The sequence below is a fragment of the Lissotriton helveticus genome, chromosome 9 (assembly GCF_964261635.1).
Source record: "Lissotriton helveticus chromosome 9, aLisHel1.1, whole genome shotgun sequence".
NCBI classification, from domain to species: Eukaryota; Metazoa; Chordata; class Amphibia; order Caudata; family Salamandridae; genus Lissotriton; species Lissotriton helveticus.
In genome coordinates this window covers 499,389,091-499,403,857 of record NC_136070.1, presented here as the reverse complement: position 1 = coordinate 499,403,857, position 14,767 = coordinate 499,389,091, and the positions used below count along the sequence as shown (strand labels likewise).

Genomic DNA, 14,767 nt, shown 5'->3' with positions numbered 1-14,767 from the left:
CGGCGCGTCATATGACGCATTACGCGACAACGCAGGTCCAGAATATAGTCAAAATGTCTCCACCAACCAGCGGTCGGAACACAACCCCTTTCAGCAGGCTAAATAATTCTGTTAAATGACAACAGAAGGGACAGGCAACAAGAACCATCAGTCAAAGAGGGGAGGGCAAGTTCTTCTCTACCGGGTCACGTTGGGGCGCTACCGGAACTGATCGAATTAGTAGTCTACAGTGTTTCTGGATGTTTCAGACTGAAGCTGGCGTCAGCATGAGAGCACCACCATCTCGTAGCTCCGTCGTGGCCATTCCATGAGCAATCATGGCAGCCACTCCCCACCAGAAGCCTGCGGGAGTCGGGGTCCCCCAAGACTTTTGTAGAATCTTCAAGGCTGAGGGGACGCTTTCGAGAATGGAGCCCAAGCCCTAGCAGACAAGCGTCTGAGTTCCAAGGTGTCGCAGGGCCATTTTAGTGGACCACGCCCAAATCTGAAGAGCCGGCCGCCATTTTGAGAGTCCTGTGGCAGCCGCCTATCGCTGCACCGCAAGAGCGGGAGCAACTCAACTACATGGTGAGCGAGACGCTGTAGTCGAAAGAGCGGGCGGTAAACAGCTGAATAGCGGAAGAGGCACAGTGTAGCAAAAGCGGGCGGAATGGCAACTGAAACGGTAAAGGGGCGCCCCACTACAGCGTGTCTTTAGGTGAAACGGATTGTGGGACAAGGTCAAGAATGGAAGAGTCACCAAAAGGCAAAAAGTTCCGCTTGACCGCGGAGCCGGCCACCTATGTCGGGGGCGATCTCAGGCCACACCAGGGCAACACGACTTGGGGAGGGGGCCGGAGCCAAGCGCCCCCTCCGAGTCCGCGCCATCACACCGTCCCTCGGGGGCCTCCGTCAAGCGGTTCAGGGTGGCACCGCATCACATTGTTTTCAAATGCAGTCACGTCCTCAAACAGCCCCCACTTACATTGAGAATAGTGAAGCTGTAGCAAGTGCAAATAAGCTTCAGACAGTGTTACAAGCACTCCTCAAAACTTTGAACTATCAGAGTGCATGAGTTTCATGCTCGATCGATTGAGCTAGCCGGATCAGGCAACAAAAAGTATAAAATAGTTATGTAAATAGTTATTTAATAAAATGTTTTACCCTGTTACTTTGCTGGTGTGTTGTATATATTTGTAATATTTGCATAGAGTTTATCGTTATTTTGGGCGGGGTGGGTGGCGGAGCCGAGCTGTCTTGCAGCCATCATGGTGTGGAGCTCAGTTCATCTCACTAGTTTCGTATTTCTCATGAGGGGTTGTTCCTAATGTTTCTATTTTAGCGAGGTCAAAAAGAGATCCCATTAGTGGCCTACTGATTTTGCTCGATTCCTTTTGTTTTTTTACACGATTTTTCACTATCTGCAAAGACTAAACAGAGTATTGCGACTCTGTGCTTGTTTGTAAATAGAGAATGAACCAAAGAGAACCAATTCTAAAACAGTAAATGCTTGGATAACAATCAATCAAATGGAGAGAGAAGCAGGCACGACGGATTACAACGGGGGCAAAGGCCTGCGTTAACTACCCTTCACTATCTGCAAAGAGAGAGTACTCCTAATAGAAATGAGGGGGAGGGGGGGGACAGCATTCAAAGCAGATCAGTGTGCATAAACACGAAAATGTTTTTACTTACCATGTGAATTAGCATTTAAAAAACCTTATTTTACTCACACAAAACCATTGAAATTCCATATATAGTTAGTTGCACCAACTATATATCGCGCACCCGCAATCCACTGCTGATGATGTCACATATTACATCATTCATGACATGGTCAGTGACATCACTGATGACATCTCATTTGACATCATTCTTGTGCTAATACGATAAACCTCTTCAGACTCTAATATAACCTTAGATACACTCAGTGTATACAGACACTCACACACTGTCACTCATCCATGGAGTTACTCACACGCCTAGTCAGTCATGCAAAGAAACAATCTCACCTCCATTTCCTCAACTATACAGTTATACACACCTTACTTATTCAAACATATACTAACACATATTTACTCTCTTATACAATCCCTGATACAAGTTCACAATGATCCATACAGCCACTCACACATTCAGTGGCTCTCATGCAGTTATTTATATATGCCAACTCTCACATGTACTGTGTTTTACATATGTACTTACTATGACATGTAGCATTGAGATATCCATTCACTCATCAATACACTCATGCACACAGTCAACCGCCCATGTAGCTGTTTCCACATGCACTCTTGAACTCATACACCTAGTGAATCAACTGCTCACACATCTATGCACAGTCACACACCTCCCAGCCACCCCCACACAAACTCAATCTCCCATACAAATACGTGGGCAACCAATCAATAACACATATAACCTCTCGTATAGCTAATGATCAACACATGCAGCAGTTTACATCACAACAGACATACTGATGCACACATTCAGACAGTTTAGTCACTAACCCATGCATTTAGTACGACACATTTATTCACTCACTCATACAGTCAGTCACGCACCTACTAAATCCTTTATCCAGACACTTATACATCCACTCATTCTTCAATATATCAAACATATTTAAACTTTACAGAAACACACAGTCACTGGATGATGTCATCAGTGATGTCATCAGTGATGTCATCAGTGATGTCATTTGAGATGTTATCAGTGATGTCATTTGAGATGTCATCAGTGATGTCATTTGAGATGTCATCAGTGATGTCACTGACCATGTCATGAATGATGTAATATGTGACATCATCAGCAGTGGATTGCGGGTGCGCGATATATAGTTAGTGCAACTAACTATATATGGAATTTCAATGGTTTTGTGTGAGTAAAATAAGGTTTTTTAAATGCTAATTCCTAACTATATATGGTCTATAACCTATGGTTTTTTCAGTGAATTTTCAAGGTTTTTTAAATGCTAATTCCTAACTATATATGGTCTCTAACCTATGGTTTTTTCAGTGAATATATATATATATATATATATATATATATATATATATATATATATATATATATATTTGCTCAACTTCTCTGGCAAAGAAAAGCTTTTCAAGCCAAATTCCGAGGAGTTAAAGTGCTTTATTAAACACAAAATAATCCTTGGGTAGCCAACAAAAAGATCTGCCCCATCGCGTTTCAGCTCCGCTTCCGAGCCTTGCTCACGGGAAAATAAAACTTGCTTTCAGAAATGACCATGTATTTAAAGGACTCCTTAATTAAGTGATTCACGGAGCCTGAATATCATTTACATCAGCATGCATAGTAAGCTTGAATCAGCACTTAGTATTATCCTGCAGCGTTTTAAATCCTTCCTACAAACATTGCATTCATGTCATTTTTAAAGCCAGTTTCACCAGGAGGCTCACAGCACCTTCAAGGATTATTAGATTTTACCATCATTGCTCACAGATTATTACCAGCCCCTGGTACTTCATTTTGTAGGTTATCAATGTTCCCGAGAGATCATGTGTAATAATTTGCCCACACCCACATTTCTGCTCCATCATAAATCAGAGAAACTCCTCAGTTGTAAGAAGAGGAGCAGAGTAGAAAACAAGCATTTACAATGCAATGGTCTCGGCATTCTTAAAGGTAGAACTATTGGCATTGCTCATGACATTTTTTCCATTATTTTTTTTAAAACGTAAATAAATGGTATTGTCATTTACAATGGCAATAGGTGAGCATTAGAGTAGTAGAGAGTATTCGCGGACACAGAGCCACACACACAGAAAACCACACACACACAGAGCCACACACACACAGAGCCACACACACACAGAGCCACACACACACAGAGCCACACACACACAGAGCCACACACACACAGAGCCACACACACACAGAGCCACACAGACACAGAGCCACACACACACACAGAGCCACACACACACACACACACACACACACACACACACACACACACACACACACACACACACAGAGCCACACACACACACACACAGAGCCACACACACACACACACAGCTCTCTACCCAGTAACGCCCTAGGGAACAGAGGCGCAAAAAAACGGATCACAAGCTGGGATCAGAGGCACGAAAAACCGGATCACAAGCAGGGAACAGAGGCACAAGCAGGGAACAGAGGCACAAGCAGGGAACAGAGGCACAAAAAACGGATCACAAGCAGGGAACAGAGGCACGAGCAGGGAACAGAGGAACGAGCAGGGAACAGAAGCACGAGCAGGGAACAGAGGCACGAGCAAGGAACAGAGGCACGTGCAGGGAACAGAGGCACAAGCAGGTAACAGAGGCACAAGCATCACAAGCAGGGAACAGAGGCACAAGCAGGTAACAGAGGCACAAGCATCACAAGCAGGGAACAGAGGCACACGCAGGGAACAGGGGCACAAGCAGGGAACAGAGGCACAAGCAGGGAACAGAGGCACAAGCAGGGAACAGAGGCACAAGCAGGGAACAGAGGCACAAGCAGGGAACAGAGGCACGAACAGGTAACAATAATATTTGTGTGCTCAGATGGCTGAAAGGCACAGTAGGCCCTACAGATTTTATCCGGTGACCGCCAGATTATGGACAGGTCTTGGCAGCAGTGGCTGCTGAGCCAGCGTGTCATAAATGAACGCCAAGACACTACATCTCAAAGAGTATACCACAGGACCAAATCTTATTCAAGCAACACGAATTTCAACCAAAGTCGATGAAAGAGACTCGGATATTAATAAGGAATGCAACACCTTCAAAACAAAGGTCTACACAGAGCCACACACACACAGAGCCACACACACACAGAGCCACACACACACAGAGCCACACACACACAGAGCCACACACACACAGAGCCACACACACAGAGCCACACACACACAGAGCCACACACACACAGAGCCACACACACACAGAGCCACACACACACAGAGCCACACACACACAGAGCCACACACACACAGAGCCACACACACACAGAGCCACACACACACAGAGCCACACACACACAGAGCCACACACACAGAGCCACACACACACACAGCTCTCTACCCAGTAACGCCCTAGGGAACAGAGGCGCAAAAAAACGGATCACAAGCTGGGATCAGAGGCACGAAAAACCGGATCACAAGCAGGGAACAGAGGCACAAAAAACGGATCACAAGCAGGGAACCGAGGCACGAGCAGAGAACAGAGGAACGAGCAGGGAACAGAAGCACGAGCAGGGAACAGAGGCACGAGCAAGGAACAGAGGCACGTGCAGGGAACAGAGGCACAAGCAGGTAACAGAGGCACAAGCATCACAAGCAGGGAACAGAGGCACAAGCAGGTAACAGAGGCACAAGCATCACAAGCAGGGAACAGAGGCACACGCAGGGAACAGGGGCACAAGCAGGGAACAGAGGCACAAGCAGGGAACAGAGGCACAAGCAGGGAACAGAGGCACAAGCAGGGAACAGAGGCACAAGCAGGGAACAGAGGCACGAACAGGTAACAATAATATTTGTGTGCTCAGATGGCTGAAAGGCACAGTAGGCCCTACAGATTTTATCCGGTGACCGCCAGATTATGGACAGGTCTTGGCAGCAGTGGCTGCTGAGCCAGCGTGTCATAAATGAACGCCAAGACACTACATCTCAAAGAGTATACCACAGGACCAAATCTTATTCAAGCAACACGAATTTCAACCAAAGTCGATGAAAGAGACTCGGATATTAATAAGGAATGCAACACCTTCAAAACAAAGGTCTACACAGAGCCACACACACACAGAGCCACACACACACAGAGCCACACACACATAGAGCCACACACACACAGAGCCACACACACACAGAGCCACACACACACAGAGCCACACACACAGAGCCACACACACACAGAGCCACACACACACAGAGCCACACACACACAGAGCCACACACACACAGAGCCACACACACACAGAGCCACACACACAGAGCCACACACACACACAGCTCTCTACCCAGTAACGCCCTAGGGAACAGAGGCGCAAAAAAACGGATCACAAGCTGGGATCAGAGGCACGAAAAACCGGATCACAAGCAGGGAACAGAGGCACAAAAAACGGATCACAAGCAGGGAACCGAGGCACGAGCAGAGAACAGAGGCACGAGCAGAGAACAGAGGCACGAGCAGGGAACAGAGGCACGAGCAGGGAACAGAGGCACGAGCAGGGAACAGAGGCACGAGCAGGGAACAGAGGCACGAGCAGGGAACAGAGGCACGAGCAGGGAACAGAGGCACGAGCAGGGAACAGAGGCACAAGCAGGGAACAGAGGCACAAGCAGGTAACAGAGGCACAAGCATCACAAGCAGGGAACAGTGGCACAAGCAGGTAACAGAGGCACAAGCAGGTAACAGAGGCACAAGCATCACAAGCAGGGAACAGAGGCACAAGCAGGGAACAGAGGCACAAGCAGGGAACAGAGGCACAAGCAGGGAGCAGAGGCACAAGCAGGGAACAGAGGCACAAGCAGGGAACAGAGGTACAAGCAGGGAACAGAGGTACGAACAGGTAACAATAATATTTGTGTGCTCAGATGGCTGAAAGGCAGAGTAGGCCCTACCAAGATTTTATCCAGTGACTGCCAGATTATGGACAGGTCTTGGCAGCAGTGGCTGCTGAGCCAGCGTGTCATAAATGAACGCCAAGACACTACATCTTAAAGAGTATACCACAGGACCAAATCTTATTCAAGCAACACGAATTTCAACCAAACTCGATGAAAGAGACTCGGATATTAATAAGGAATGCAACACCTTCAAAACAAAGGTCTAAAGCACATGCTGTCAGTTCTGCTTAAAGTTACCTGGTTTTCATGGATAGTTGTAACTTTCTACTGGAAGATTCTGCTTCCTTGCACCCTGTGCTTTGTCGTTTCTCTGTTGTATTATTGTTTTGTCCACCTCTCTTCGTGGTTTCTATTCCCTCCTTCATGTCTCGTCCCTCTCTCATTCTCACACTCCCTCCTTGCTCCAGCATCTCACTAAAGACACACTGTATAGAGATGAAACGAATAGTGTGCATTTTCTTACGTCTTTCCTCCCACCTCACTCCTAATTTGTGTCTCACTCTTTCTCGGTGCTGTTCTGTCTCCAAACATTTCCAGATGGCGCTTCAACTTCCCATACTTTGTTGTAATTCCATCTCCTCCGACGTGCATCTTTCTTCCCCTTCCCAAGTGCCTGTGTCTGTCTCTTCCTCCTCCCTCCCAGTATGGCCCATACCTCTTCTTTCCAGTATCATGCACTCTTCTTCTTAAAACAAGGGAAGGTGGTAAGAGACTACGCCAGAGAGGAGCTAAAGAGTCCTGCGGATGGCGATCCTTAATCCCCACAGACCAACACTTGCCAAAACCAGGCCATTTTCCTCTGCTTGCTGGTATGGCACAGTGTAGTAAAATGCGTAGTGTCACGTGTAATGCGTGACTTTTGGCATGCCGACAGTGCCCGGGTACATGTGGACTGTCGGTGTATGTGGGGTGGGATTGTAGATGCTCTGGGTCACTGGGCTCAGGGGAAGCAGTTGTCTGTACAGGCCTCGTGGCTGTAGGCATATGATGTGTGGAATGTCAATAGACCCAATGACACCCTCTGCCTGTCCAGACGGGTGGATGAGCGAGGGGCGGAGGGGAAGGGGGGAAGGGGGGCTTGGGGGGAGTTAGAGAGTGCCCGAAAGGGCAACTCACAACACAGGACCAAGGTACTGTTACTAACCAGCCTTCTGGTTCTCCAGCTGCGGGCAGCGCCATGAGGCCGCATCACTGGCGTTAGTGCGCTGTAAATGAAATATTTAGTACAGTAAAATCCTGGAAGTCTTCTCACAGAAACACTTCTAGAGAAGCCCAGAAAGGTGCTGTATGTGTCGCACTGACGACCAAAACACAGGGAGCAGAATACAAAGCGTCCCTCCACGTTCCCTCCTCCTCTGCTGTTGTCGCCTTCACGCGCGTGTGCCTCGCGCTCCGCTCTTCACCCACTGGAGGTGAGGTGGGGGTGGGGGGGTCCTGGTGGATTGCAGTGCGGTCCATGAAGGAGAGAGCGGGTGGGGGGGATGAGCAGGGCAGCCGGCGGGCGAGGGTTTGCTGGGGCAGTCAGTTCGGAAGGGGGGCTCATGGAGGGAGGGTTGTCTTGATTGAGGAAGTAATGGCATGGGATAAGTAGATGGATGGGATCCGGGCAGAGGGGAGAAGCCTGGGGCAAGGACACAGCAAATGGTAAAGGGCGGGTGGGAGGGGCATTCACCACAAGTGCAAGATGGCAGACCAAGGCTAAATACCGATAAGGAGACCCCCGTCCCTGCGCAGCTTCCAGCAGACAAATACCGGTGCGGGAACTATAAGGCCGCAGCAGCAGAGAGGGAGGCGGCGCCCTGGGAGAAAGTGCCAGACTCCGTAATACAAAGTGTGCATGTAGGCCTCACGCATAAAGTATGGTTGTGGCCTCCGTGCACTGCGATGGGTGCGAACTTGGTGCAGGGTGGGCACGTGGTGTTCGGTGTGCCCTTGGCACGGACTTGGCAGGCAACAATGTTAACAACAGCGTGCGCTGAGTCCTTTGTTAAAAGTTTGGATGGACTCGTTGAACAATGTTCGACACCTGTGAATAAAAGTTCTGGATGGGGTGTTCTTCGTTGTGCAACATGTTAGAGGCGAGCATTGTACAGGGTGCAGGTCCAGTATGCGTGCTCTTGGACTTTCGTCCGACGGAGGCCAACAGGGGCAGTGCGGGGTCGCCACAAGCGCGGGATGTCATGCAAAGGTAAATACCGTCAAGGAGACCCCCGTCCCTGCAGCGCTTCCAGCAGCCAAAGTCAGGCGTGGGAGTGCGCCAAGGCCACAGCAGCAGCGAGGAAGGAGGCGCCCGGGGAGAAAGGGTCAGACCCCTCACGACAAAGTGTGAAAGGGGCTTCACGCGTAAAGTGTGGTTGGGGCCTCTGTGCACCGCAAGGGGCGCGAACTTGGTGCAGGGTGGGCACGTGGTGTGAAGTTGATGAGCGTGCCCGTTGCACGGTTTGACAAGCATGAGGGTGCACAAAAGCGTGGACTTAGACCTTTGTTAGAAGGGCTGGATGGGTTCCTTATACAAGGTGTGATACCGGTGTGTAAAAGGCTGGATGTGGCTGTGCGGTCGTGGTGCAACAGGTCGGAGGCGATCATTACGCAGGGGCAGGTCCTATGTGCTCTTGGCCTTTCGTCCGACTGAGGCCAGGGGAACAAGGGGCGGTGCGGTGTAGGACGTGGGCCCTACGGCCTCTCGGGGGGACCGAATAGGGGGCGTTGGGGTGGGTTGTGCGTTTCGAGCATGGCAAAAAGCGAAGGCGGGAGACGGTGATTTGGGCGGCACACTGCTGATTTAAGTGTTTAAAATAAAGTGGCCGAAAGTCTTGACACCAACTCCCCTCCGCCACCTTAGATTTCAAAATAACTGGCACGGTTAATTCATTTAAGTAGGGCCAGCTTTGCCAGGAGCGACCTGGCCCCAATTTTCAGAGGGAGTGTAATAAAGGGTCTGCATTAAAGTCATGCTAAAAGTCAAGTAGGTCATATTGATGTGGTCCTTCGGCTAGACTGCCGACTTTGATGCTGGAAATAAGGGTTCGAGCCTCGGGGTCCTGTCCACATCCTGCCATTCTGGGCAAATTACTTAATGTCCTCATGCCGGAATGTGTAATGTAAATACGGTGCTCCACTGCTGCAAGCGTGGTATGACCAGCCCCCTTCTTGTCTATCTCCCTCTCACCCCATGCGTCCACACACCATTAACACCTCACCAAAAAACAACTTGGCACTAGTATGAGGAGATATGTGAGCGATTCAGGAGATGCTGAGATTGTGTCAGAGGCCAGTCACAATTCTTTAGTATTCAGCTGTTTCACTATCTGTCGGTAGGTCAGCGCGTCCCCCGACGGATGCTGGTCTCACTAATTTGGGGGGGGGGGGGGGGGGGCCGTGTTCGGAACTGCCGCCATTGGAGCGGGCGAATAATGTTAGTTCTGGGCGAGGTCAGCCGGGGATATTGGGCGAAGTGATTAGTTGTGGGGTGACGCACGGGGGGAGGCTTAAAAGCGGGGCACAGCGTTAGGGGTCCCACTGGGAGTTTGGGTGCCACCTGACAGACTGTTTAGCCGCGCCACGAGCGGGGGAGTGGGCAAATATAGAAGGCGGGGGGAGGGTCGCATGGCAGGGGAGGAGGCGCAAGGGAGGGGGTACAGGGGAGGCATGTAAAGGAGGGGCGGCTTTCGAATTGGTGGAGGGTTGCGGATGCGTGGGTGGAGCATGGGGTGGTAATAGGGGGAGAAGGGCAGTGGGGGTCGCCTGTGAGTCGGAGTGTGTCCCGGTTTGCAGGGTTCAATAGAGTGGAGGAATGCTAGGGGGATCTCGTGCCGCACACAGGGCCCAGGGGTAAGAGCTGTCGGGCATCGCGAAAGGCATAATGGTGGTCTGCTCCCGCCTTCCCCCGGATGCCACTGGGTGGGCCTCGCATTGGTTGGGGACAAAAGTTTTCAGAAAAGAGTGACTGGAGGCAGGCGGCGCCCTGCTGGATGGGGCAGGGCGGCCCTAGTGCTTAGCGCAGCATAAATAGCGGCAGAGGGCGATTTCAGGAGGGAGGTGTGAAGTCTTGGAGGGGTACACATATTGTCCTCGTAAATTACTTCGACCGGGGAAGGGGGAGGAGGAGCCGGCGGAAGGCGGGCACACACAGAGCCCAGCAGCAGCGGCAGCCAGGTAAGCCCCGTCCTTTTCAGACTGGGGGGGCATGTTTTTTAGGTTTGAGTGACTGAAGATGTCACAGATAGAAAGAACCCAAAAAACACGCCCCGAATCGCGAAAAGACGGGGCTTAAAGGGAGTGATGCCCCTCTCCTCCAATGGCTGGCCTCCATTTAGGAAGCCATATTTAACAAGAACAACGGTCCCTAACCACTAAGTAATAAATATAGACTAGATAGTTGCTATATTCTCTGTCCAGCTGGACAGTTTTTAATATTTGTATATTCCAGAATACATAGGAATTTAAAGTGTGAATACAAGTGGGACACCGGCCGGTGCCCGACTAACACACTATAGACAAACAAACAGGGGGGTGGGGGTGAAGGCAAGTTAAGGCAGTCTGTTTTTTCATACGTATTATGCAGACAAAATTGCAGGATACACTATTGCTTCAAATTATACATCAAAATCGTCGACGACGTTTCGAACCCTATACAAAATACAGAGTTCATCTTCAGGACAGTTGATATTTGCCTTTAAGTTAAAATCACAAATAATGAGGCCCACAGCTTTTAAGCTGGGCTCGCGAGCCTGAATAAGGCAGCGCTCGAGGTCCACACAAGTGGAGTCAGTATCAGACAATGCTGGAGATCGTCACAGGATAAATGTGATCCAGGTCATCTAAGCTTAAGGTCCTCAATGGGGTTCTCAGGTGTCGTGGTTTGGACTCACAAAGTGAACGACAAAAAACACGCCCCCGAATCATGAAAAGATGGGGCTTAAAGGGAGTGATGCCCCTCTCCTCCAATGGCTGACCTTCGTTTAGGAAGCCAGCCAATGGAGAAGAGGGGCGGGTTCAAGCTCCCTACTAAGAAACATTATATCTCGGAGCTTAGCCCACAGTGCGATGCTACGCAGTGCGATGCAGTCCTCGATGCAGTCCTCGACCTAAAAAGGAACTCATTCTGCAATAGATACCTTGTATTACTCTTGCCATCATCAAAATGAGAAGAGAGACGAAGACTATTCCTATATTTTAAACCCGGTTAGTCAGATTGAAGATGCTCAATATGGTGACACTGGCTTAAATTCTGAAGTTCACTTTTAAGTTTTATTTACGTGATACAGTAAAGTTGTAAGATGTGTACATATATCCACTTGAAGTTGCTGTAGTAAATTTCTAAGATTCCTCATAGGAGCCAGGGAGGGGTAACTGCCAGTTCACCACAGTGCCATTTCGTTTTGTTACAAGCTTAAAGATCCTAGATCCATTAGTCGCCGAAATCAGAAATCAAGGAACATATGTTCATACTTAACTAGATGAGTCTTTGGCTAAAGCTGTACCATTTTAATTTGCACTTTCAATCCTCAAGCTAATTATGAATTTTATTAACAACCATTAGTTATCATTACCTCAATCCATATTTACAGTGCGGCCCTTTTAAAATGATCCTAATAGTGGTTAGGTTGATGCATGATAAATTAGTATGGTAGTTTCTGGTCTATACGATGCAGAGATAATCATTTCTATTGTCCCTATTCCTTCACATCAGGCTAAGCTAGGGCCGAAGCATCAGAACATTTGACTGAAGTTCTCAAAATTAGCAGTACAAGGAATCCTTTGAACTTTGATTCATCCAGTATATTTTGTCACGATCTTTTCTTTACTAATGCTCACTGTCCTCAGCAGTGTTGACTTGTAGGACGTTCACACACACCTTCTTTCAAATGTAGATCTGTTTTATAACACTTATAGGAACAGATTTGATCTACAGATGACGTGTGTTACTTGTTTATCAAAGTTTTCGGATATTGCTCCTACAGTTTGTGTAACTTCTCAAAGCATTAAAACGAGAATGGTTTGTCTGTACATACTTTATAAACATATAATTCTACACAGTGCTTAACTACAGTTTCTTCTATTGTGTGTAGGTATCTGAACCATGTAAGAGCAGCCTCGCCACAGGATCAGGCCGGTGGCTATATGTCTTCACTCGCCTGCCACAGAGCTGTACAGGATGCTTTCAGTGGGCTTTTCTGGCAACCAAGTTAAACTGCACACCATCATACAGAAACTGACGCCATATAACAGTCTCCAGCAAAATAGTTGACAACTGCACCAACGCCCAAAACATTGGACCGAAAAATAGCCAATGTTACAAAAACTGCTGAATTTAAGGAAAGAAAAAGACCTTTTGTCGGACTGAGGCCAATGGCGTTTTGGTAATAAGGCACTATACCAGAACCAGCTTATTCAACTGGACTCACTTAAAAGAGGCTTTTCAAAGCCTAATTTGAGATGTATATTTTATTTTTCAATAAACCATCATTTTAATATCCTTTTTGTTTGACTTGTACCACTTTTAGTTGAGTAGTGTGTTTATAAAGTGCATATTTCTAACTTGAGATGCGTCTCCTGCTAGTGGTAAAAAGAAGAATAGCAACACCACCAACTACACACATGTTACCAACGTATTCATTTGAAATGTTTTTATGAAACTAGAAAACAATTTTTTTTTCTTTCAGGTAAAATATTATAATGCTTTAATAGCAGATCAATTTACAGTTTTACTAATTTAACTGCAGTGGTCACAGGTACCTTTTGGATTGTATGAAAAAATGTGATTTCAAAACACAATATGGTATCCATTTAAGAACTTAAAATGAAAAATATTTCTTGCCTGTAATCTTTTGTATGTTGCATGCTGAGTTGTAGATTCACATGCTTTGCACACTCCATCAATCTGGTTTTGGGCTTCAAACTTTGCAGCTTGTTTTTCTTTAAAAAAAGGTTTTTTCCTAATCTAGAGAACTCATGGCACCTTCTTTGAGACCCACAACCCATCAGGGCACAGACTGAGATTGATTATTCTCCCAGGGTAAGTATGTATAGGTAGCAGCATTAAGTTATAAAATAAGTGCACTTCGTAACTAGAATTGAAGCGTAAATGTTGAAATATGCTTGCACACTTCTTGGAAGGTGGGTGGTGTGCAATTGAATCTACAGCACTATAGCTACAAACATGTTACACGTATATAAACTTTTTGTTTGTAGCACGTATAGCTGTAGATCATATGCTTTACACAGACAAAGTGTAGGGATGGAAGGCTATGTTCTGGTTCCTTGCGTGGAACCTAGGGTGGGTTCAATGTGGGTGTTATCGCAGTTTCTGCCGATACATTGAGCTGAGGAGAAATAAACGTACCTGCTGGTTCACTGCCTGTCTGGCTTCTTTTCAGTGTCAACGATCCTCAGCTTCAGGGTTTTCCCAGTGGTGCCTCTGTTACTGCTAATACTTCAGACCGCGCTTTGACAGTTTGGCAACTTGAGGGTGTCTAAAAGTATAATGGGGCCTTTGTGGCTCTTACGGGTTGGTCCAACGCGAGAGTGCTGAGGCGAAATTGGGCACTTGTAAAGAAAAGAGCTTAATGCTTGCATGCATGCTACTCGGCAGATCTGTGCTGCAAGTGTGATCGCCTGTAAAAGGAGACACTGCGCGTGGAGCCAATTTGAAAAAAGAACAACGTGCATGTCTAGTGACCAGTTTGGGTAGATGCAAAACTTCCCAAAGTGTGCACAATTGCCTGCAAAAACACACATTGCATGCACAATGTGTCAGCCATATTTGATTAGGATTAAACTGCTTAATTTTGATATTAGTTTCCAGATTAAACTTCACTGCACTGTACTTCGATGACAGGCACGCCAGAAAATGGATAATTGATCAAATAAATAACCAACTTGTCCTCTACTTCGGTGACAGGCACAACAAAAATTTAATATTTGTCAAAACAAATGAAACATTTTTACAATGGCAGGCATACCAGTGTATGGGGGGCAAATTAAATTGTGCTAAATATATTGCAGTACACTGACTCAAAATCAGTGACGGGCACTTCTGAAGAGTGCAATAACAAACGGTGAGAGAACTATTGAATCTAGGCAGATTTTACAACAGTGTGTGGCAGCAACTCACCCACGTAGGTCACCTCATGGATAGAATATTAGCACCAGCACCATTTCTTCAAG

At 47.4% G+C, this 14,767-nt stretch overlaps 1 protein-coding gene across 1 annotated transcript in view; it reads left to right on the top strand.

Moving 5' to 3' along the window:
* The window catches only part of MNAT1 (MNAT1 component of CDK activating kinase), a 669,332-nt gene extending 656,255 nt beyond the window's left edge, over nucleotides 1-13,077 (top strand). Inside the window, exon 8 of the mRNA XM_078662088.1 lies at nucleotides 12,670-13,077. Coding sequence (XP_078518214.1) covers nucleotides 12,670-12,790 — 121 coding nt within the window. The 3' untranslated portion in view covers nucleotides 12,791-13,077. The remainder of the gene's footprint in view (nucleotides 1-12,669) is intronic.
* The last annotated feature ends 1,690 nt before the right edge of the window (nucleotides 13,078-14,767 follow it).